This window comes from Pocillopora damicornis, chromosome 8, assembly GCF_964200805.1.
Source record: "Pocillopora damicornis chromosome 8, jaPocDami1.2, whole genome shotgun sequence".
Taxonomy (NCBI): Eukaryota; Metazoa; Cnidaria; class Anthozoa; order Scleractinia; family Pocilloporidae; genus Pocillopora; species Pocillopora damicornis.
The window spans coordinates 20,183,819-20,201,069 of record NC_142677.1 but is presented as its reverse complement, the minus strand read 5'-3'; the positions used below and the strand labels follow the sequence as shown (position 1 = coordinate 20,201,069).

General features: G+C 39.7%; 2 protein-coding genes across 6 annotated transcripts; both read right to left on the bottom strand.

Moving 5' to 3' along the window:
• Positions 1 to 54: 54 nt before the first annotated feature.
• LOC113683197 (patched domain-containing protein 3) lies at positions 55 to 6,954 on the bottom strand. 3 transcript variants are annotated; one of them, XM_089214718.1, is made up of 4 exons: positions 6,500 to 6,954; positions 2,794 to 4,017; positions 1,007 to 2,232; positions 55 to 709 (listed from the first exon to the last, which is right to left on the bottom strand). In XM_089214718.1, the coding sequence occupies exons 1-4, from the start codon at positions 6,547 to 6,549 to the stop codon at positions 237 to 239; spliced, it is 2,973 nt and encodes a 990-aa protein (XP_089070844.1). In that variant the 5' UTR covers positions 6,550 to 6,954; the 3' UTR covers positions 55 to 236. The 3 variants fall into 3 exon arrangements, with proteins under 3 accessions (XP_089070844.1, XP_027056210.2, XP_089070845.1); XM_027200409.2 differs by having other exon boundaries at positions 1,088 to 2,232; XM_089214719.1 differs by lacking the exon at positions 6,500 to 6,954 and adding an exon at positions 4,827 to 4,977.
• An 843-nt stretch (positions 6,955 to 7,797) lies between these two features.
• On the bottom strand, positions 7,798 to 16,393 carry LOC113683199 (patched domain-containing protein 3). Of its 3 annotated transcripts, none has more exons than XM_089214721.1 (6): positions 16,212 to 16,393; positions 15,648 to 15,731; positions 14,924 to 14,997; positions 11,228 to 12,451; positions 9,500 to 10,644; positions 7,798 to 9,159 (listed from the first exon to the last, which is right to left on the bottom strand). In XM_089214721.1, exons 3-6 carry the CDS (start codon positions 14,977 to 14,979, stop codon positions 8,732 to 8,734), a joined length of 2,853 nt encoding a protein of 950 aa, XP_089070847.1. In that variant the 5' UTR covers positions 14,980 to 14,997; positions 15,648 to 15,731; positions 16,212 to 16,393; the 3' UTR covers positions 7,798 to 8,731. The 3 variants fall into 3 exon arrangements, with proteins under 3 accessions (XP_089070847.1, XP_089070846.1, XP_027056211.2); XM_089214720.1 differs by having other exon boundaries at positions 15,648 to 15,780; positions 16,212 to 16,352; XM_027200410.2 differs by lacking the exons at positions 15,648 to 15,731; positions 16,212 to 16,393 and adding an exon at positions 15,318 to 15,383.
• Between the last annotated feature and the right edge of the window lie 858 nt (positions 16,394 to 17,251).

Here is a 17,251-nt window from a genome sequence, read left to right as displayed (position 1 = left end):
TGACCACAGTGTGCTGTGGCCTGGATTGATTCAAGTAAGGACAAAGAGGTGAGATTCAGTTTCATTCATCATCCATTTTATTAAGAAAGAAGAAGAAAAATCCATAAAAATTGAGAACAATTTATTATGGTTTGATGGATTCTTTTTCAACTTTAGCCCTATACGGGGACTAACTTAAGGTGAATTTCCAATACCTAATTGAATCGCCATGAACGGCTTATACGGTTTCAATATGCTTATATGCCTATATGCTTTTCATCTGTTGACTTAATTGACTTTAATTCTTCTTCATCAGAAGTAATCCCCTTATTTTCAATTCCTCCAGTGTCATCATCACGCTGGGTGCTGCCCTTTCCGTTTTTATCAATTTGCTGGGCTTGGGTGCCATCCTCAGAAAGTTGCGATACAGTCTTCTGGTGAGCAGGAATCTCCTCCTCATTCGCAAGGCATGCTAGTTGTAAACCGTTGCCAAATACTTGGGAATCCTTTTGTCGCACCACTCCTCCACTCATCTCTTCGGTTTCGTCCTCAGTCGAGGAAGGTTTAATAACAACGGGCTTCCAGCACATGAAAGACAAGTAGACGGGCATGATACACAGTCCGTGTAGGAGACCAAGCACGACAATTCCGAAGAACATTTTGAAGAAAATCCGGAAGATTTCCGAAGCTGCAAATGCAAGTATGACCATACCAAGAAAAGTACTACAACCTGATAGACACAAACAAAATGAAAAAACAGTTGAGTTTTTAATTTACAAAAATCTATCAAAACTGCCGCATCAAGGCAATGTCGGAAAAAAATCATTTATTGATAGTTATCAAATTTTGATTCTTTAGGTCTGTCAGCTCGACAACCTAGAGAACTTGAGCTTATATTTTCTTGCTCATATTCTCTGGATCGATAGAACGATACCCGATACTCGTGCTTGAATATTTTTTTTTGTTCGCAAGGTCTCAAGTTTTTTTCCCTGTTTCTGCTTCCTTTTGCAGTTTTCTACCAACCTACCAATTTCTTCTCGTAACTTTTGCGCGACCCCTGCGGATGCCTTATGTTTGACCGCTGTGTCATCTACAGTGTACCACTCACCTCCCATTAGGACACTCGCACCTAGTGTGCTTAGAGCCTCTATCACTCGCTCATTGGCTGTTGCTTTGTCAGATGTCACGTAAGCATGCGCGACGTGCGCACTATAATCAACTGCAAAACCAATAGCCATGACAAGATTGACCATAGAGACTGTGTTCAGGGATACTCCCCAGATGACCATCAAACCAAATAACTCGCATATCAGGGCCGCAAAGTTAAGCAACACGAGGAGCGTCACGGTGAAGTCCACCAAAAAGGGGCTTGTGATGATTACGACCGTAAGGCCCGCGATTAATAGGTTCCTTATAGTCTCCCTTGTCGTGATAGCGAACTGTTCGATGAAAATGAAATTCCGATTGATCGGAAATGCATTTAGTTTCGATCTTTCGGTTATTTTTTCTCTTAGCGTGACCATTGCATCTTTTCGAAAAGTGGAGCTGGCAGAATCCTTCATAAAACCGAGTATGCGAGAAGCTTCCAACTTTGAGTTGTCTGCGGAGAAACGTAAGTCTTGATTGAAATATGCAAAGTCAGGGATACGGAGGAACGCTTTCAATTCAGGCAAAAACCATTCACCAGTTATGTTCTTATTAGACTTCTTAGCATACTGTGCAAATGCATCCATCCACGAGAAAGACAGGTTTTTATAGTGTTTATTCTCCGTGACGATTGACGTAAGTGCTCTGATTTGTTCCTGAGTGGAGCTCATTCCGTAATCGACCCCACCAGTCTCCACGATGCTCACTGGAATGGAAAGTTCAAAGTGATTTTGTTGAGCGGTCAGAAATCGTTTCAAGTATGAATTATCCTTTGCTAAGATTCTCCTATCAAACTCCTCATCCACTTGAGTGACTCCATAAATCCCAGCACCAAGGAGAGACAGTGAGAGGAAAATGACTACAATTTTAGTCGTTGGTTTTGTCACGAACTTGCCCCAGTACTCCATGGCACGATTTGACGTCTGTGGAAGAGGCTCATCCCAGGCAGGCGCACCTTCCTTCGGCGGAGGGGCATGGCAGAATGGTAAACAGTCTCTGCGCCCCGACTTAATGCGTCTTACGTCAAATGACATGATGGCCACGAAGTATGTGACGATCATGAGAAAAGAGAAAGTGACGGTCAAACCGGCGTAGATACAGAAATACCTAAACGGAAGAAGTCTTTTAGTTTACAAACAGGTAATCATGAAAATAAACTGAGCCGATTCTAACTCTGGTCTAGGTAGTAAGCTCTCGGTGGGTTTTCGTGCGAGAAGGAGGTGGAAAGGAATTTGTTGTCACGCTTTAGGGGGATTGCTACGAAAGTTGATCATTTCATTATTGTTACTTTATTTAACAAATTGATTACCAATGTGATTTACAACAGTCAAACTACAAATTAATCCCTTATGGTTTTCTTTTCAAAATTTAGAAAGACTGAAGTATCCATAAAACATGCCACGCATTCAGTCACTAAAGCTTAGTGACCCACTATACTATTTCCCTTTCAATCTCTCACTCTGTAGGATGAAGTGAATAGCCCAGTTAGTCCAGGAGCTCCCCCGGGAACTCCTCAAGTTGCCAAACAATTGGTTATTATTATTACTGATGGAAAGAGGCTTCGTGAGCGAGAAAGAGGTGTCTTGCCTAAGACGATCAGTGCTACATTCGAGAAGAGGGATGTAATTTAGTGTAAGTTAAATTCTCACTTAGTTTGCACTATTTTACCTTATGGCCGGAAATGACGTGGAAGTGCTAACAGCAAACGCTACCAAATCGGTCATTGTTGTCATGCAAACAGTAGGCGCCGAATGCTTCATAACCGCTTTGATCTTTTCAACCGTTGAAAGATCACGTGGCTGTCGATCAAGCTCATCTACCATGATAAACATGTCGTCGATGCCGACTCCAAGAACCAGGAATGGAAGCACTCCCACGAGACTGATAAATGGCACTCGGAACCACATACCAAGGCCAAGCCCCGCCAAAATACCCAAAGCCACTGCGAACACTCCTGCGTTAGCGAGCAGGGAATGGCCGGTCAGCGGATTTAAGAACTTTCCTAGTATGAGGCAAGCAAACGAGATCATGATTGTGAAAGTTATTGCCACAAGTGAGACATCAGACCCACTGCTCTCGGCGATAGCATCGTCCAAGCTCCTTTCACTTGAGTAATGGACTTCAAAGCAGGGAAGTTTGTCAACTAATGAAGCTACCTTGTCCACGAAATTCTTCTCCCAAGCGAGAACTTTTTTGTTTGTTTCGTCGTCGCTAGGGTCTTGAATGAGATAAATCATTTGCAATGCTTTGGCTTCGGTTACGATTCCATCTTTGCGAATAGCATCACCAAACATACGGTTGAAGTTGAACCAGAAAGGGCGTCCATTGCGCATGAGCGAGCTGGTGTCGTTGTACGCTTTACTTAGTTCATGTTGAATCTGTGTTGGGTCTTTACCACTCAGTTTACTTTCATTGAACTGTAAGAATTCCAGCGGGTTGATCATCACGCATTCTTCTGGTGACCTTGATTTGTTCGCTGATAGTGTGACACAAAAATTGGTATACGACTCCAATTCTATAACTGCATTGTGAGCTTGAAAGGCCTGTCTTAGACACTCAGGAGAAAGAATATTCTGATTACCGGGCAATGCCACCAAAAGAATGATTTCTTCTCGAATCTTGACTCGAAAGTATTTCTCAGCAATTTCCAAGTCATTTATGGACTTGCTGTCTTGAGGTATGAACAGTTTTTCAGTTCTTGTTTCTGACTGGAACCAAACAAACCCCACGGAACAGACACTGACAAACACGAGACATATCGGGATTGTTATCAATGGACGTTTGGCGATCCCTGCACCAAACCAACCAAAGAAGCGTTCCAAAGAACGTAAAAACCAACTGCAGAACGAGGACCACAGTAGACACAGATTGAGTCGGCGCGGACAGCAGCAGCTATAATAACCAAATAGAAAGTTAGATTAGTTCTTGCATACATTACTATTAAGAGTTTTTGAACCCCCCCTCCCCTCAGTGTTATTGTTGGATGTTTGTAAACCTTAACTGCTGTCCTTGGCTCTCCAATCTGAGATCACCTGTGACACTTCGATGAGAGCCCCCTTCCTCTTTCCAGGGGTTAATAAAACTTGATTCTTTGGACAGGAAAGCTTACCAGAAGAGGAAGATTTGGCTTATTTCATAGAGGAGGAGGGGAGAACTCATTGAGAGACAATGTCTGATGCATTACTTTCCTCTTGAACTTTTGACAACCTTTAATGAGTACGGTAAACAGTAGGCACTTCGTTTACGAAATTAACTATAGCTGCATCAAAAATGGAAACTTGCTCAGCCTTTCAAAAACAAGTATAATTTGTAAAGTATCCCCAACATCACCCAAAAATTCACAATACAATGGTAAAAACCCCTCGTGGTTTATACGTGACGAGTGGTTAAGCTCAAAATCAATGGGTGACGCGTGAATTTTATAGAAAGGTATAATAAACTGAGATATAACGGTTTTAACTTTGAAATTCGTGATGCTTGAAATACCATTTAACACATGACGCGTAATTTTTCTCTAAAATCCGGTGGTAAATCGGGCTTTGGACCGCTTTACCTCTCTTTGGTACTCGCTTCTAATTTGTGTTTTTATAATATTTTTTTTTCTAAGGAGAAGGTGGCGTTTTAGAGTGGGGATGTGTAAAGAAAATGGCGCTAATGGAGAGTTATGTTGCTTTGAAATATGCAAGATAAGTGTCTTCCACCTTTCATTAGCCTTTGAATATGATCTCATGTCGTCGACTTAAACCAACTGGGGCTTTGTAAATAAAACCACGAGTTTTCCCATCTGATGCCAGTTAAAACGTATCAAACTGCATCCAAAGGCGAGATATTGTGACGTACATTCAGTGGCATATTGACTATTGGTTTTAACTCATCAAGAACTCGGAAGTTGAAATACTTATCTGGTATCTTCGAGTTATGTGACTTGATATTGATTCTTGTAACATTTTAGGGAGAGACGAAACTTGTTCAAATATTAAGAAGCTAACTTCGAAGCAAATACTGACATCTGTTACGTAACGCCGTTACGTAATATAGAGTTTTAGTTCTTTGTTAAAATTTGCAATTTTTTTTTATAAAATTTCCAATTTCTCAGAAGAATTTGCACTTGTGCATCCATGATCCATGCAATCATGGTTTCTCTGAGCGAAGGGAAAAAGAAATTCAAAGATCACTGAGTTAAATTTCTCAAAGTTCCCGAAAATTAAACGGTTTAATGAAAGCGCAAAGATATTAATGGTGCGAGAACTCTAAAGTAACTAGACGCATATCTGCGTGTACTTGGGCTTCTCTTTCTCAATGAAATTTGATTTTTATGTTGAAATATAGATTATGTGCGTTGCTTAATGTTTAAAAACAAAACGGCGACAACTGTGTGTCACTTGGTTTACAGCTTTGAAAGTGTTTTCTACCCAGCTTCGTGACAAGATGGAATGGTCGTCTGGGAATTTGCATATGTAATGATTTACAAAAAATCTACAATACTTTATTCTTGTTCGTAAAGCTAGGGCGTGAAGTAAATGCTTTTTCTTTCATTAATCATTTTCTTTTAACATCGCATAGTTTGATGTTAGAATTAGACGTTGTAGAGTTCGTACTGGAATTCCGAGTACTTGGTGCACGATCACGTCTAAAAAATACGATGACGCTTCTGAAGATGCGTTTTATCAAGATTAAGATCTGATAGCTCATTTGGTATAACATGATTCTCTTCTTTTTTTTTTTTTCACTCATAAATGTTCGCTCGTAAATTGATCTCTCGAAGGGCATGCAGCCGAGCCGTTCCAAAAATGTTTGACTTCTTTTCGTGTGGATCTACCGCGAATGGCGTGTTCGTTCCTATGTGATTTCAGCTCCCTTGAAGTCATGGAATCCGTGCCATAACCTTTCAAACGAAAACTTCCTCTTATCTTGTTCTCAGCGATGTGCAGAGCACTGAGCCCTACTCTACGCGTGCGGTTTAAGGCATAGACGGCGATACGTGACTGAACGAGGAAGAAAAAAAAGGGCCCGGAAATTTCACCTCGGGAGTCTCCTTTGAAAAGCCTGAGTAATGACGACATGCATAACAAGGCTAAAAATACTCATTTTAGCTTCTGTTTAAGAGTAACATTTCCCAGAGGATCTTTAACAGACCTCAATTAAATTTCGGTCTGCTTGTATTTCACCTGCAAGTTATTTCACCTATGAGAGAATATTCACAAGTGTGAATACGTGTTCTCAATGTGAAAGAACTGTTGTGACATAACACATATGTTATATTACACCCGTATTTTTGAGACTGTTCGGAATTGTTTTTCGTTTTGCGCTGTTGAGAAGCGCTTAAACGTAATTTAAATTCGGAAAATGCCGTACTTGATAAATATATATATACCTCTTATTTGTTGACTGCACTTCGGCGGACGAATTCGAAACTTGTTTCATGGTTTTTGTGGCCGATGTCGAAGGCCGTTGTTATACCACGTACGCAAAGTTGTTGTGGCTATTCACTAGTCTCGCCGATCGGTAAAAGTTTTCCAATTGGAGTGAGAGAGAATCAATCTTTGAGTACTAATTCCTGACGTAAATCAAGTTATATTTACTGCATGCGTGAATTGCGCCGGCGAACTGAAGTGAAAATATTAATGTTTTCGATATGGTGAATATTTTAAATCAGAATACAAAACAGTTGCTTTTCAGATGTTTGATGATTGGAGGAGATGCTCAATCAGTATTTATAAATAAAGAGCGCACTTGGCTTGACGTAACAACGTTAAAACAATTAACAAAAACGTTAATGCAGGTTAAAATTACCCTGAGGCATTTTCTTCAATTAATTTTCCCTTCACAACCGTATGGAAAAAAATTAACTCTTAGATAAAACTGTTTTGCTTTTCTTTGAAAGTTGACGTATCGTGTGATGAGAGACCTAAAGATATATAAAAACACTCGAGATTAAAGGAAATCGAAAAAGCGTCGATCAAATCATTTAGTTAAGTGTAAAGTACACTAAGATTCCTTTTTTCTGTGTGAAGTGAACCGGAATCGCGCAACCTGCGTCATCGATGCGACATGGTAAAGAATCTTTAAGCACTTCTTAAACGTCACAATCGTTTCCAGAGTTTAAGAAGCAACGATACTGAGGATGAAATTGGAAAATAACGCTAGCGGAATGTTTTTCTGCCTGATATGAAAAGAGAAATAACAAGAAGACGATAACAGAGTGTCCCACACGAGTGGACTGAATTTCGACCCATCCTACCTTTGTGAGTTGTAATGTTTGATTTAGGGGTGATATCACGAGCAGAAATTAGATGCTAGCCACTCTTAGAGGTTAAGGGGTTAAGTATGATATTTTTGTGGTACTTGTCGTTCCTTTCTCAAACGTGATGGTTCTATAATTATCACTATTTTAAGCATTCATTTGCATGAGACTTAAAAGCCGTTTTATCAGCGTAAGGTTCACATCTGTGATTGTTTTCTAATTATGGAGATTATCACCTATCACTAATTAAGCCTCATGTGCTTCAGATTGTTCATTGTACGGTCGTCTGTGTATACCTTTTACTTCGCATGAGGCACAGACGCAGTGTCAACTCCGATTCCAAGGTTAAGAAAACACATCCACATGAGAATATAAGCGCATAGATTTTTGTTAATAGTTATAAGCTGTTGTTAGAGTTGTAGTCGAGATAAGTTAAGTAGCACGCTTTCATTGGAATACAAATTACACGAGTTAAAAAAAAAACTTATTTCGAAATTTTTACTGATACCAATGATTTATCTCATAGTAATGCAGGAAAAATACTCGCTTCATAAATTAGAACTAGTGCCAACTATAAACAGAACGGTACCGCGTAATGAAATGAAGTAATGAGGTTTTAACCGGAATATTTTCAAAATTTGAAAGGTGTGTTACTCTTTTTAACACATTAGGATCAATATCAGTATCTTGCCAACTGCCCACCTACCCCTCCCCTAACTCAACAACAGTCAATTGACAACAAGTTAAGGTTAATGTTGGGTTAGGGGAGGGATAGGTGGGCAGTTACCCAGATACTGATACTGATCCACACATTACTCCTTAGGTATATTCATTACATACAATAATGTGATAAATGTCTTTTAAATTCCTTTTTTATAAATACTTTTCGAGCTTTGTGAAGCGAGTAAAATAAAATCGCTCACTTTTCTCCAAGGCAGAAGTTATTTACTATTGGGAGTAGAGTTTTCACTGTTTTAGTTTTTTTGCTCATCGGGAATGGCCCACAAAACTCACGCTGTCACCTCAACCAATCAGGCACAAGCCTTAAAACAATTGCGATTAAGTCACACTTTTTCTCCCGCCCTAGAAGCGGTTTTTTGGGTTCTTTTGGATACTTAAGTTTTGAATTATCGATTTGTTTATTTTAGTTTTGCTTTTATAACACTTAGTTTAAAAACTCCGGGATCAAAATGGTTTTCAGTTGCCCGTGTGCTACTGATTGTCCCGATTTCATCTCTGAATTGGAAATATCTCTGTGAGATTAAACGTCAATAAGTTAGCTTAGTCAGCTAAGTCAGCAGTTTCAACGGACGTTTAGTGGAATACTGAGCAGCGTTACCCAAATAGTCTTAGGTACCTCCTCTAGACGTTTGTTTCCCTTTCAGGATCAGGAACCCTTGTTAGTGCCCATTCATCAACGAATGCTTCGACGGAATCCGTCAATAGGCCTTGCGCGGTGTCTGTTTCTTGTTCTTCTCCGTGGCTGGCTTCATTTTTACCTATCAAAGTGGTTTTCTCTCTTCTATTTTCGTGCTGAACTTTGTTTTCTGTCACGTCGATCTCTTCCACTCTGACGTCTCCACTGCCAAGTTTCCCAGAGGCGCCCCCTAGTGAGGGGGATCTGATAATAACAGACGGTCTCCACCACAGCAAAGACAGATAAACAGGCAGGATACACAGGCCGTGAAGAAGACCGAGGACGACAATGCCGAAGAACATTTTGAAGAATATTCGGAAGATCTCCGATGCGGCAAATGCAAGAACGACCATGCCAAGGAAGGTACTGAATCCTAGGAACATGCAACAAGACGGCAACAACCAAATAAGACAATTATACACAGAAACGGGCGAAATGGTCGCCGTCTTTTCACAATGTGGAGGTTACTCAGATCAAAAGAAAATTTGGACATGCTAAAGCATACACAAAGAAAACTACAGTTACAACGACTTCAAGTAAAGAATATGTAGTCTTCTTTCGTGGCAGTCGACTCACTGCCGATATACTCACATGAAAGTAATAAATCAATAGATATACTTTTTCACTGGTATTTCACACTTCCAGTAACAGTGCAAATGATCGGTGAAATTAACACAACGTATAAAATAAACTAGATCAAACACATGACTTACCTCCCATGAACACACTAGCTCCTAATGTACTCAATGCATGCACTACTCGTCCATTAGCTGTAACTTCGTTTGACGTTATGTACGCATGTGCGATGTGGGCACTGTAGTCGACTGCAAATCCAATGGCCATAACGAGGATGATCATAGTTACAGAATTCAGCGAAACATTCCAGATGACCATTAAACCAAATAACTCGCATATCAGGGCTGCAAAGTTCAACACCACAAGGAAAGTCACGGTACAATCCATCAGAAAGGGGCTTGTGACAACTAGCACTGCTAAGGCTGCGATAAGTAGATTCCTTACAGTTTCTCTGGTGGTAATGGCGTACTGCTCAAAGTATATGAAAAATCGGTTGATAGGAAAGGCATCAAGTTCCGATTTTTCTGTGATATCTTCACGGAGTGTGAGCATGGCGTTTTTATGAAAGGTGGAGCTAATGATACCCTTCATAAAACCAAGGATCCGAGAGGCTTCCAGTCTGGCACCATCCTCAGTAAACTTCAAATCTTGACTAAAATGAGAAAAGGCTGGAATGCGAAGGAATTCCTTCAGAGCGGGCAAAAAATTTGGCCCAGTGATACTCTTATTAGTTTGCTCAGCGTAATTGGAGAATTCGTCCATCCAGGATAACGAGCGTTTTTCGTAGTATTCATTCTCTGTGACAATGTTTGTCAGTGCTTTGATTTGCTCCTGGGTGGAACTCATCTTGTAATCGACCCCACCAGTCTCTACGATGCTCACTGGCATGGAAAGGTCGAAGTGATTTTGCTGAGCCATTAAAAATTGTTTGTAATAAGAATCATCTTTCGCGAGCATTCTCTCATCAAATGCCTCGTCCACCTGGGTGACTCCGTAAATCCCAGCATTAAGGAGGGCCAGCGAGATAATTATAACCACGCATTTTGTTGCTCGAGACATCAAGAATTTTCCCCAGGTCTTCATGACCCGATTTGACGTCTGTGCGACGGGCTCGTCCCAGGCTGGCTCTCCATCTTTGGGCCGAGGTGCCAAACAGCATGGAAAGTTGTCTCTGTGACCAGATTTAATTCTCCTCACGTCGTAGGTCATGACGGCCACAAAGAAGGTGACAATCATCAGGAATGATGACGTCACGGTGAGAGCGGCGTAGATGCAGAAATACCTTAAACAAAGATAAGGCAGCGCCACTGATCAGTGTCGTATTCCACGTGCCAATGGCTCGTAAAATAGGTGGAAATTTTCAGTATATGAAAAAAAAAAATTTATTGTAGGGGCCATTCTAGTATTTATATCATTACTGGATAAACAATTAAATGAGAATAATTTACCCTTCACAATTGTCTGGAGACTGGTTGGAATATTTCTGAGCAAACCATATCCTTCTAAAGATAATCAATTCAGCAATACCATTTAGCTGCTTTACGGGCCACTAACTTTTCCTACTTTCTTCTCATTTTATATTTTCTATATAATTACTTGTTGGAATTCAAATGGTGGGTTTTTCAAGCAAATGAAGCAACTTGGAAAAAAGTGAAAAACTTTTGTGCTTAAGTTACGCAAATCTTGTTAAGAGCGCGCTATGATTTGTAAAATTCCCCCTAAAAGAGGGTTCTTATATTAGTACCGAAAACTTTGTAGCCACTCTTTGATTAGTTGTCTTGACAGTGCTATAAGAATCAGACAATATTCTTCCAAACTGCCATTGTAAAAGTACACTTATTCAGCAATCAATCTAAATGCCCTACCTTACAGCTGGGAACGAAGTGGATGTGCTGACAGCAAATGCTACCAAATCCGTCAAGGTTGTCATTGTAACGGTTGTACCTGTGTGCCTCGTGACTGCTTTAATCTTTTTTATCGTTGACATGTCACTTGGTTGTCGATCAAGCTCATCTACCATAATGAACATATCGTCGATACCGATCCCAAGAACAAGGAACGGCAGGATTCCTACGAAACTGACAAACGGCACGCGGAACCACATGCCCAGTCCAAGTCCTGCTAAAATGCCTAGGGCCACAGCAAACACTCCTGCGATAGCAAGCAAGGAATGGCCGGTCAGTGGATTGAAGAACTTGCCCAGCATGATGCAAGCAAAGGAGATCATTAGAGTGAAAGTGATTGACACCAGTGTGACGTCAGACCCAGTGCTTTCATCAATAGCGTCATCCATGCTCCGTTCGCTTGAATAATGGACTTCAAAGCAAGAAAGTTTGTCCACCAACGAGGCCATCTTTTCGATAAATTTCGTCTCCCACTTGAGCACGTCTTCGTATGCGTCGTCATCAGACGGAGCACGAATGGGATAAATCATTTGTAATGCTTTCGCACCAGTTATGATCTCCTGTTTTCGGGTGATACTTCCAAATACTCCGTCGAGATTGAACCAAAAGGGGCGTCCATTTCGAGTGACCAAGCTTGTGTCGTTAGCAGCTTTGTTTAGTTCAAGTTGAACTTGTGTCAAGTCTTTCCCGATCAGGTTAATCTCATTAAATTGGAGAAATTCTAATGGGTTGGTCATCACGCAGTCTTCTGGTGATCTGGATTTGTTCCCCGACAGTGTAACACAGAAGTCGACATAGGATTCCAGGTTCATAACTGCCTTGTGGGCACGGAAAGCCTGTCTCAGACACTCAGGATAAAGAACATTGGGATGATTGCGCTTTGCTACCAATAGGACGATCTCATCTCGAAAGTTGACTCGAAAGTATCTCTCAGCAGTTTCCAAGTCATCTAGGGCTTTACTTTCCTGAGGTATATACAGTTTGACAGTTCTTCCTTCTGATTGGAACCAAACAAACCCCACAGAACAGACACTAATGAACATGATACATATCTGGATTGTTATCAATGGATTCTTGGCGATCCCTTCACCAAACCAACCGAAAAAGCTTTCAAAAAGACGCAAATACCAGCTGCAGAGCTTAGACCATAGTACACACGGATTGAATGAGCGTGGACAGCTGCAACTGTATCAATATTAATAGTAATATTGATAATGATGATGACAATAATAATAATATTAATAATGATAATAATTAATAATAATAATAATAATGATAATTTACTCATTTACAAACGATATTTACAAAAATACATTCTGTTAAAAAGACGAACTCAAATAAAAGCAACAATTTTACATTAATAATACTTACAATAATGATAAGGATAATAATACTTATGATATAATAATAATAACCATAATAATGCTTATGATATTGCTATGAAACACGTATTTTTTTCGGCTGTCAGTCGTCGTCGTCATCATTATAAACACCATCATTGCTGCTATCAAATTTACTATAATCATTACATAATCATTAGCTTTTACCATCTCTCCCCGCAATTTTGTTTAATAAGATCAAAATTATAGGCTTAAATCTAAAACAATTAACGTTTGCTCTCTTTCACTACCACCTTGCGCTGGCCACAGAATAATCAAGCTAGGGGACAGTATAAATGTTTCGGAGTCGTATAACGGCCTGCTTGGGGTATTTGCGAAAAAAGCATGAACTTAAAAAAATTGTTATACATATTCGACTTCTTGATTTTCACCGTTTTTTAAGGCATCACATGGAAAATTTTTTTTCAGTTTCCTGAGAATGTTATATCTAATGAAAAAAATAGAGATCTATCAACTTCTGAAATTTTGAAATTACTTCAGAAGATATAAAGCAAAAAAATGAATTAAGAGTAGACCGGAAGGTGCGAGATTGATGAAACCTCATGTCAGCTTCATCTTGTCACGTAATTGACGATTTCCAATCTTGATTTACGATGCACACTGTATAGTTTTGTACAGTTCCGAAATCGCTCATTCGTTATCAAGAAGTCTTCTTACATTAGTTCTCTCCGAAAGCTAGAGAGATTGTTTTTGTAATTCAGCTGTTGTTTTCAAGCTGTCATCATGTCCAAAAGCGACAAGTCCCTTTTGCCGTTCCGGAAAAAGGAAAATTTATCGTAGTTTGCATCTGAGCGGAAATATTGTTCACCGATAGTGATAGGGATTCTTACTTGACTTAGGAGATTCAGTGGCCAGAGTGTATTTCTATCGAAGTTGCTGTAGGCCCTAGTTCGCTAAAAATATCGCCGACAGTCCATCATTATTCGCGTATCGTTGCACTTCGAGCATCGATCGTTGAAAAGTTGTGTTTTGTTTCGAGTGTAGCTCTCCTGCCCGGTATGGAGTCGTATGACGGCCTGCTTGGGGTATTTGTGGAAAAAGCGCGAACTTAGAAAATTTGCCATACATATTCGGCTTCTTGATCTTCGCCGTTTTTAAGACAATTAAAGGTTGCATTGGGTGGCAACGGCGACGCACAACATGGATTGACAAAAAAATAAATAAATAAATAAAGAAATCTCGTCATATCACGATTTATAATTTTCTGCCAAAATTATGAAATTTTTCTTTCAACTCAACACTTTGACTTGACATTTTGAGTTCTGAATGTTGAACATTAGCTTTCTGTCTCCCCTCTCTTTTTCCTAGTTATAATAATAGGCCAATTATGCAATCAGAGATAAATGGCTGACTTGTAAATTATTAAGCTTCAGATAATTTGGAACAAAGAGGGTTGGTAGCTAGTCACGTAGCTGTTAGTTTCACCAGTAGTGGAAAGAGTGGAAACAAGTGCTTGCTTCGCTGTTTTGCTAAGTTGTTTTTCATGATCAGAGTGATTAGCTGCGCAAAGGTATACGATTGTACTCTTGAAAAACACTGAGGAAAGTAGTGGAAATGAAAACTCGGCTCTGGCTTCCTCACAATTGCAAATTTACTTAGACTAGAACTTGCTACCGACAGCGAGCTTGTTATGTAGAACCGAGAGTCATCTTTGGCTGATACAGAATACAGACGGTTCACTTTCGATAATAAATGTCAAAACGTCACCGTCATGGTCAACCTAAGACAAACTACGCAGAATTAAGCGAAGCTCTCAAGTTGTAGTTTCGAGAAAGATGACCAAGAACTGGTACCATGCAAAATTTACAATGCATTGACATGTTTACTCCATTCCTTGCTAAAGCAAAGGAGCTACACGGTGTTCTGTCGTTTTTTAGTTAACTAGTTTAAGATGTTAGACGACCATACGGGACTCACTGTGAAGGCGTTTGTCTCTAGGCTTTCAGCCTGTAATATTTTGCTCTCGCATAGCCAGAAGTGTTTTAAGTGTCCGACCAAGTGCTGTTATGTTTGACAATGAAGATTTCTCTTTCAAGGCTCACGGCGGTTTCAAACATTTGCCGAATGTGTTTAGCTTTCGGTTTTCTTGAATCATCGTCGCGGGATATTTTGATTTGGCAAATTATTTTTTAACTGAGCGATATTCCTATTCTGTCATATTTAAATTTCTGTGTATTGCATTTTTTTTTAGCTTGTTTGGGTAAAATATATTCCATGCTTTTCGTTAATAATAATGAAAACAAAAAACCACACCAACCTTGGTTCGCTTTTTAGTTCCTGCTTTAGTTCAAGAGTAGTCTTTAAGTTGGCCATGACATAACACGATTGACTCTAGAGAGAAAAATGAAGTGTTCACTCGGTAAAATATTTAGTTTAAGAATAAATTCACATCACGAGTCTTTGCGACTTTATACGCGACAATTGAAGGATGTTTTCATATGCGCTTCAGCAACATGCGAAGTCTGGATGATGTAAATTTAGAAATTCCGTGATCTCTGGGTTCAGTGCCAGGCTCTTCGCTAAATTCTGCTTTGTGGCGAAAAAGCGAGTAACAAAATTATTATTACGCGAATGAATTCGCTTTGTAAGTGACAATCCCGCTGATGGCTCTGATTTTGGATTTCACCGAAATTTTCACGTGCCTTACTTACTGAAATTCCTGTAACACTGCGCTGAACACATATAAATTTATTTAAACACTAGAATAACCAGAGAGTTTTTCGCGTAAATGAGATCACCGATCGCGCTTCAGACGATTCCACAACAAAGGAGCCTTAGTCACGTTTCACATGGTGGTGATCACGTACCACGAAAACACACGAGGCAGAATAACATTACACGCAGAATATTTAAAGATTGTAATGCCATTTCTCGTTCTACTCAATGGGGGATATTTTCAGGTCAGAAATTGATGAAATCAAAGCCTGAATAAGAATAAAAAATGAATAAAAGGGTAAATAATATGGAATTGTGTTACATACCAATTGTAATCTTCGTTCCTTGACGAAGTTCCGTCGTTTCTGTCGGGTAAGTCTGTCGCATTTATTTATCTTTTACCGTTACAGCTTCAGTGAGGCACATAGTCAAAGAGAACGCGTGCGAAGCTTATTTACGCTGAATGAAAAAGCGTGACTGGAAGTTCATTTGTTTTCATTTCTTTCAGTTTTAGTAACGAGAGTAATTCTAAAGGGACACGTTTCTGAAAGGAAAAAAACACTATCGAGGCGATTAACTTGAAAACGTGATCTAAATATTTAGATGTTCAGAAACACAAATTTATTGGATTCAAAAGCTTGCAGATAGGGTGATGAGACTGCACAAGAGTGGTGAGATAAAACATTTCGTCCCTTTAGCCTCTGCCAAATTTTCATGTAAAGCCTAGGAATAGTGAAACTCTGAAAAAATCCTATCCGATGCCTTGATTAAATGCCTTAGAGATACGGTTGAATGGTGTCACTTTGACGTATTTCAAGGTAAACAATGGTGGTGAGGATTTCGCAAGAAATCATTAGAAATTTTCAAAAATTCCATACGTTGATACATACCTAAATTAGCTGTTGTGGGAAGGGTTACGTTTTGGAGTGTGTTTTGCGGATGATTTTCATTTAAAACTGAAATTCCGTCGGTTTGTAAGCCCGTATAAATAGCGTGACACGCGGGCGAGGAGTGGATGATCACGTAATGATTAAAATTTGAAATTCGTCAAGGTAACGATCTCACACTGATCGACAATATCTCAAAAAGAGCTTAAAACTGTACATAATCTGAGAGAAGACGGACAAAATCGGAAAGCGTTGGCTAGACTATTTTTTGGAAAGTTTAGATTTTAAAGGAACAGACTAAAATCATTTTCATTTGGCTTGATTTCAAGTTAGCCAGTGAATAATAGATACTACATTTGAACAGTTGAACCCCGATAACTCGAACACTCGGTTACTCGAATTCCCCGCCAACTTGAAGCAAAACTGATTTCCCTTGGATTTGCCTCATACATTTACTGTAATTTTTACCCCTATAACTCGAAACCCCGCAAACTCGAAGCGATGTTTACTTCCTGTCAGGTACTTTTCTTCGTAATCTTACCCTCGATAACTCGAAATTGCGGGCTAATGAGTCATAACATTTTGCACCGGAAGATTACATGTAATCTCATATACATATATATATTATGACCAATTGACCTCGTCGATATCACACGTTTGTATGTCCGTGGACAGACAGTTTTGACAGCTCTTGCCGGCGACGAGAAATAGCGGCGCGCAACTGGAATCGATCAAGCGTTTCTGGTCTTTTTTTTTCAAAACCCAGTTATAACACAAAACCCCGGTAACTCGAAGTAATTTCAATTTCCCTCGGCAATTCGAGTTACCGGGATTCAAATGTACCCTTTCGTTTGTCTGTCAATATTTATAGATCTCATTATGATGTACACGTTCAGAAATGGCTGCGGAACACACTTTCATAGTATCCAACGTTTTCGTTTCGTTTCTATTTCACACTGCGCGACCCCTCAAGCCATTTCAAAGCACACGTACCCTGAATACAATCCTGACAGATAATTTTTGCCGTCACTCTATTTTGCCGT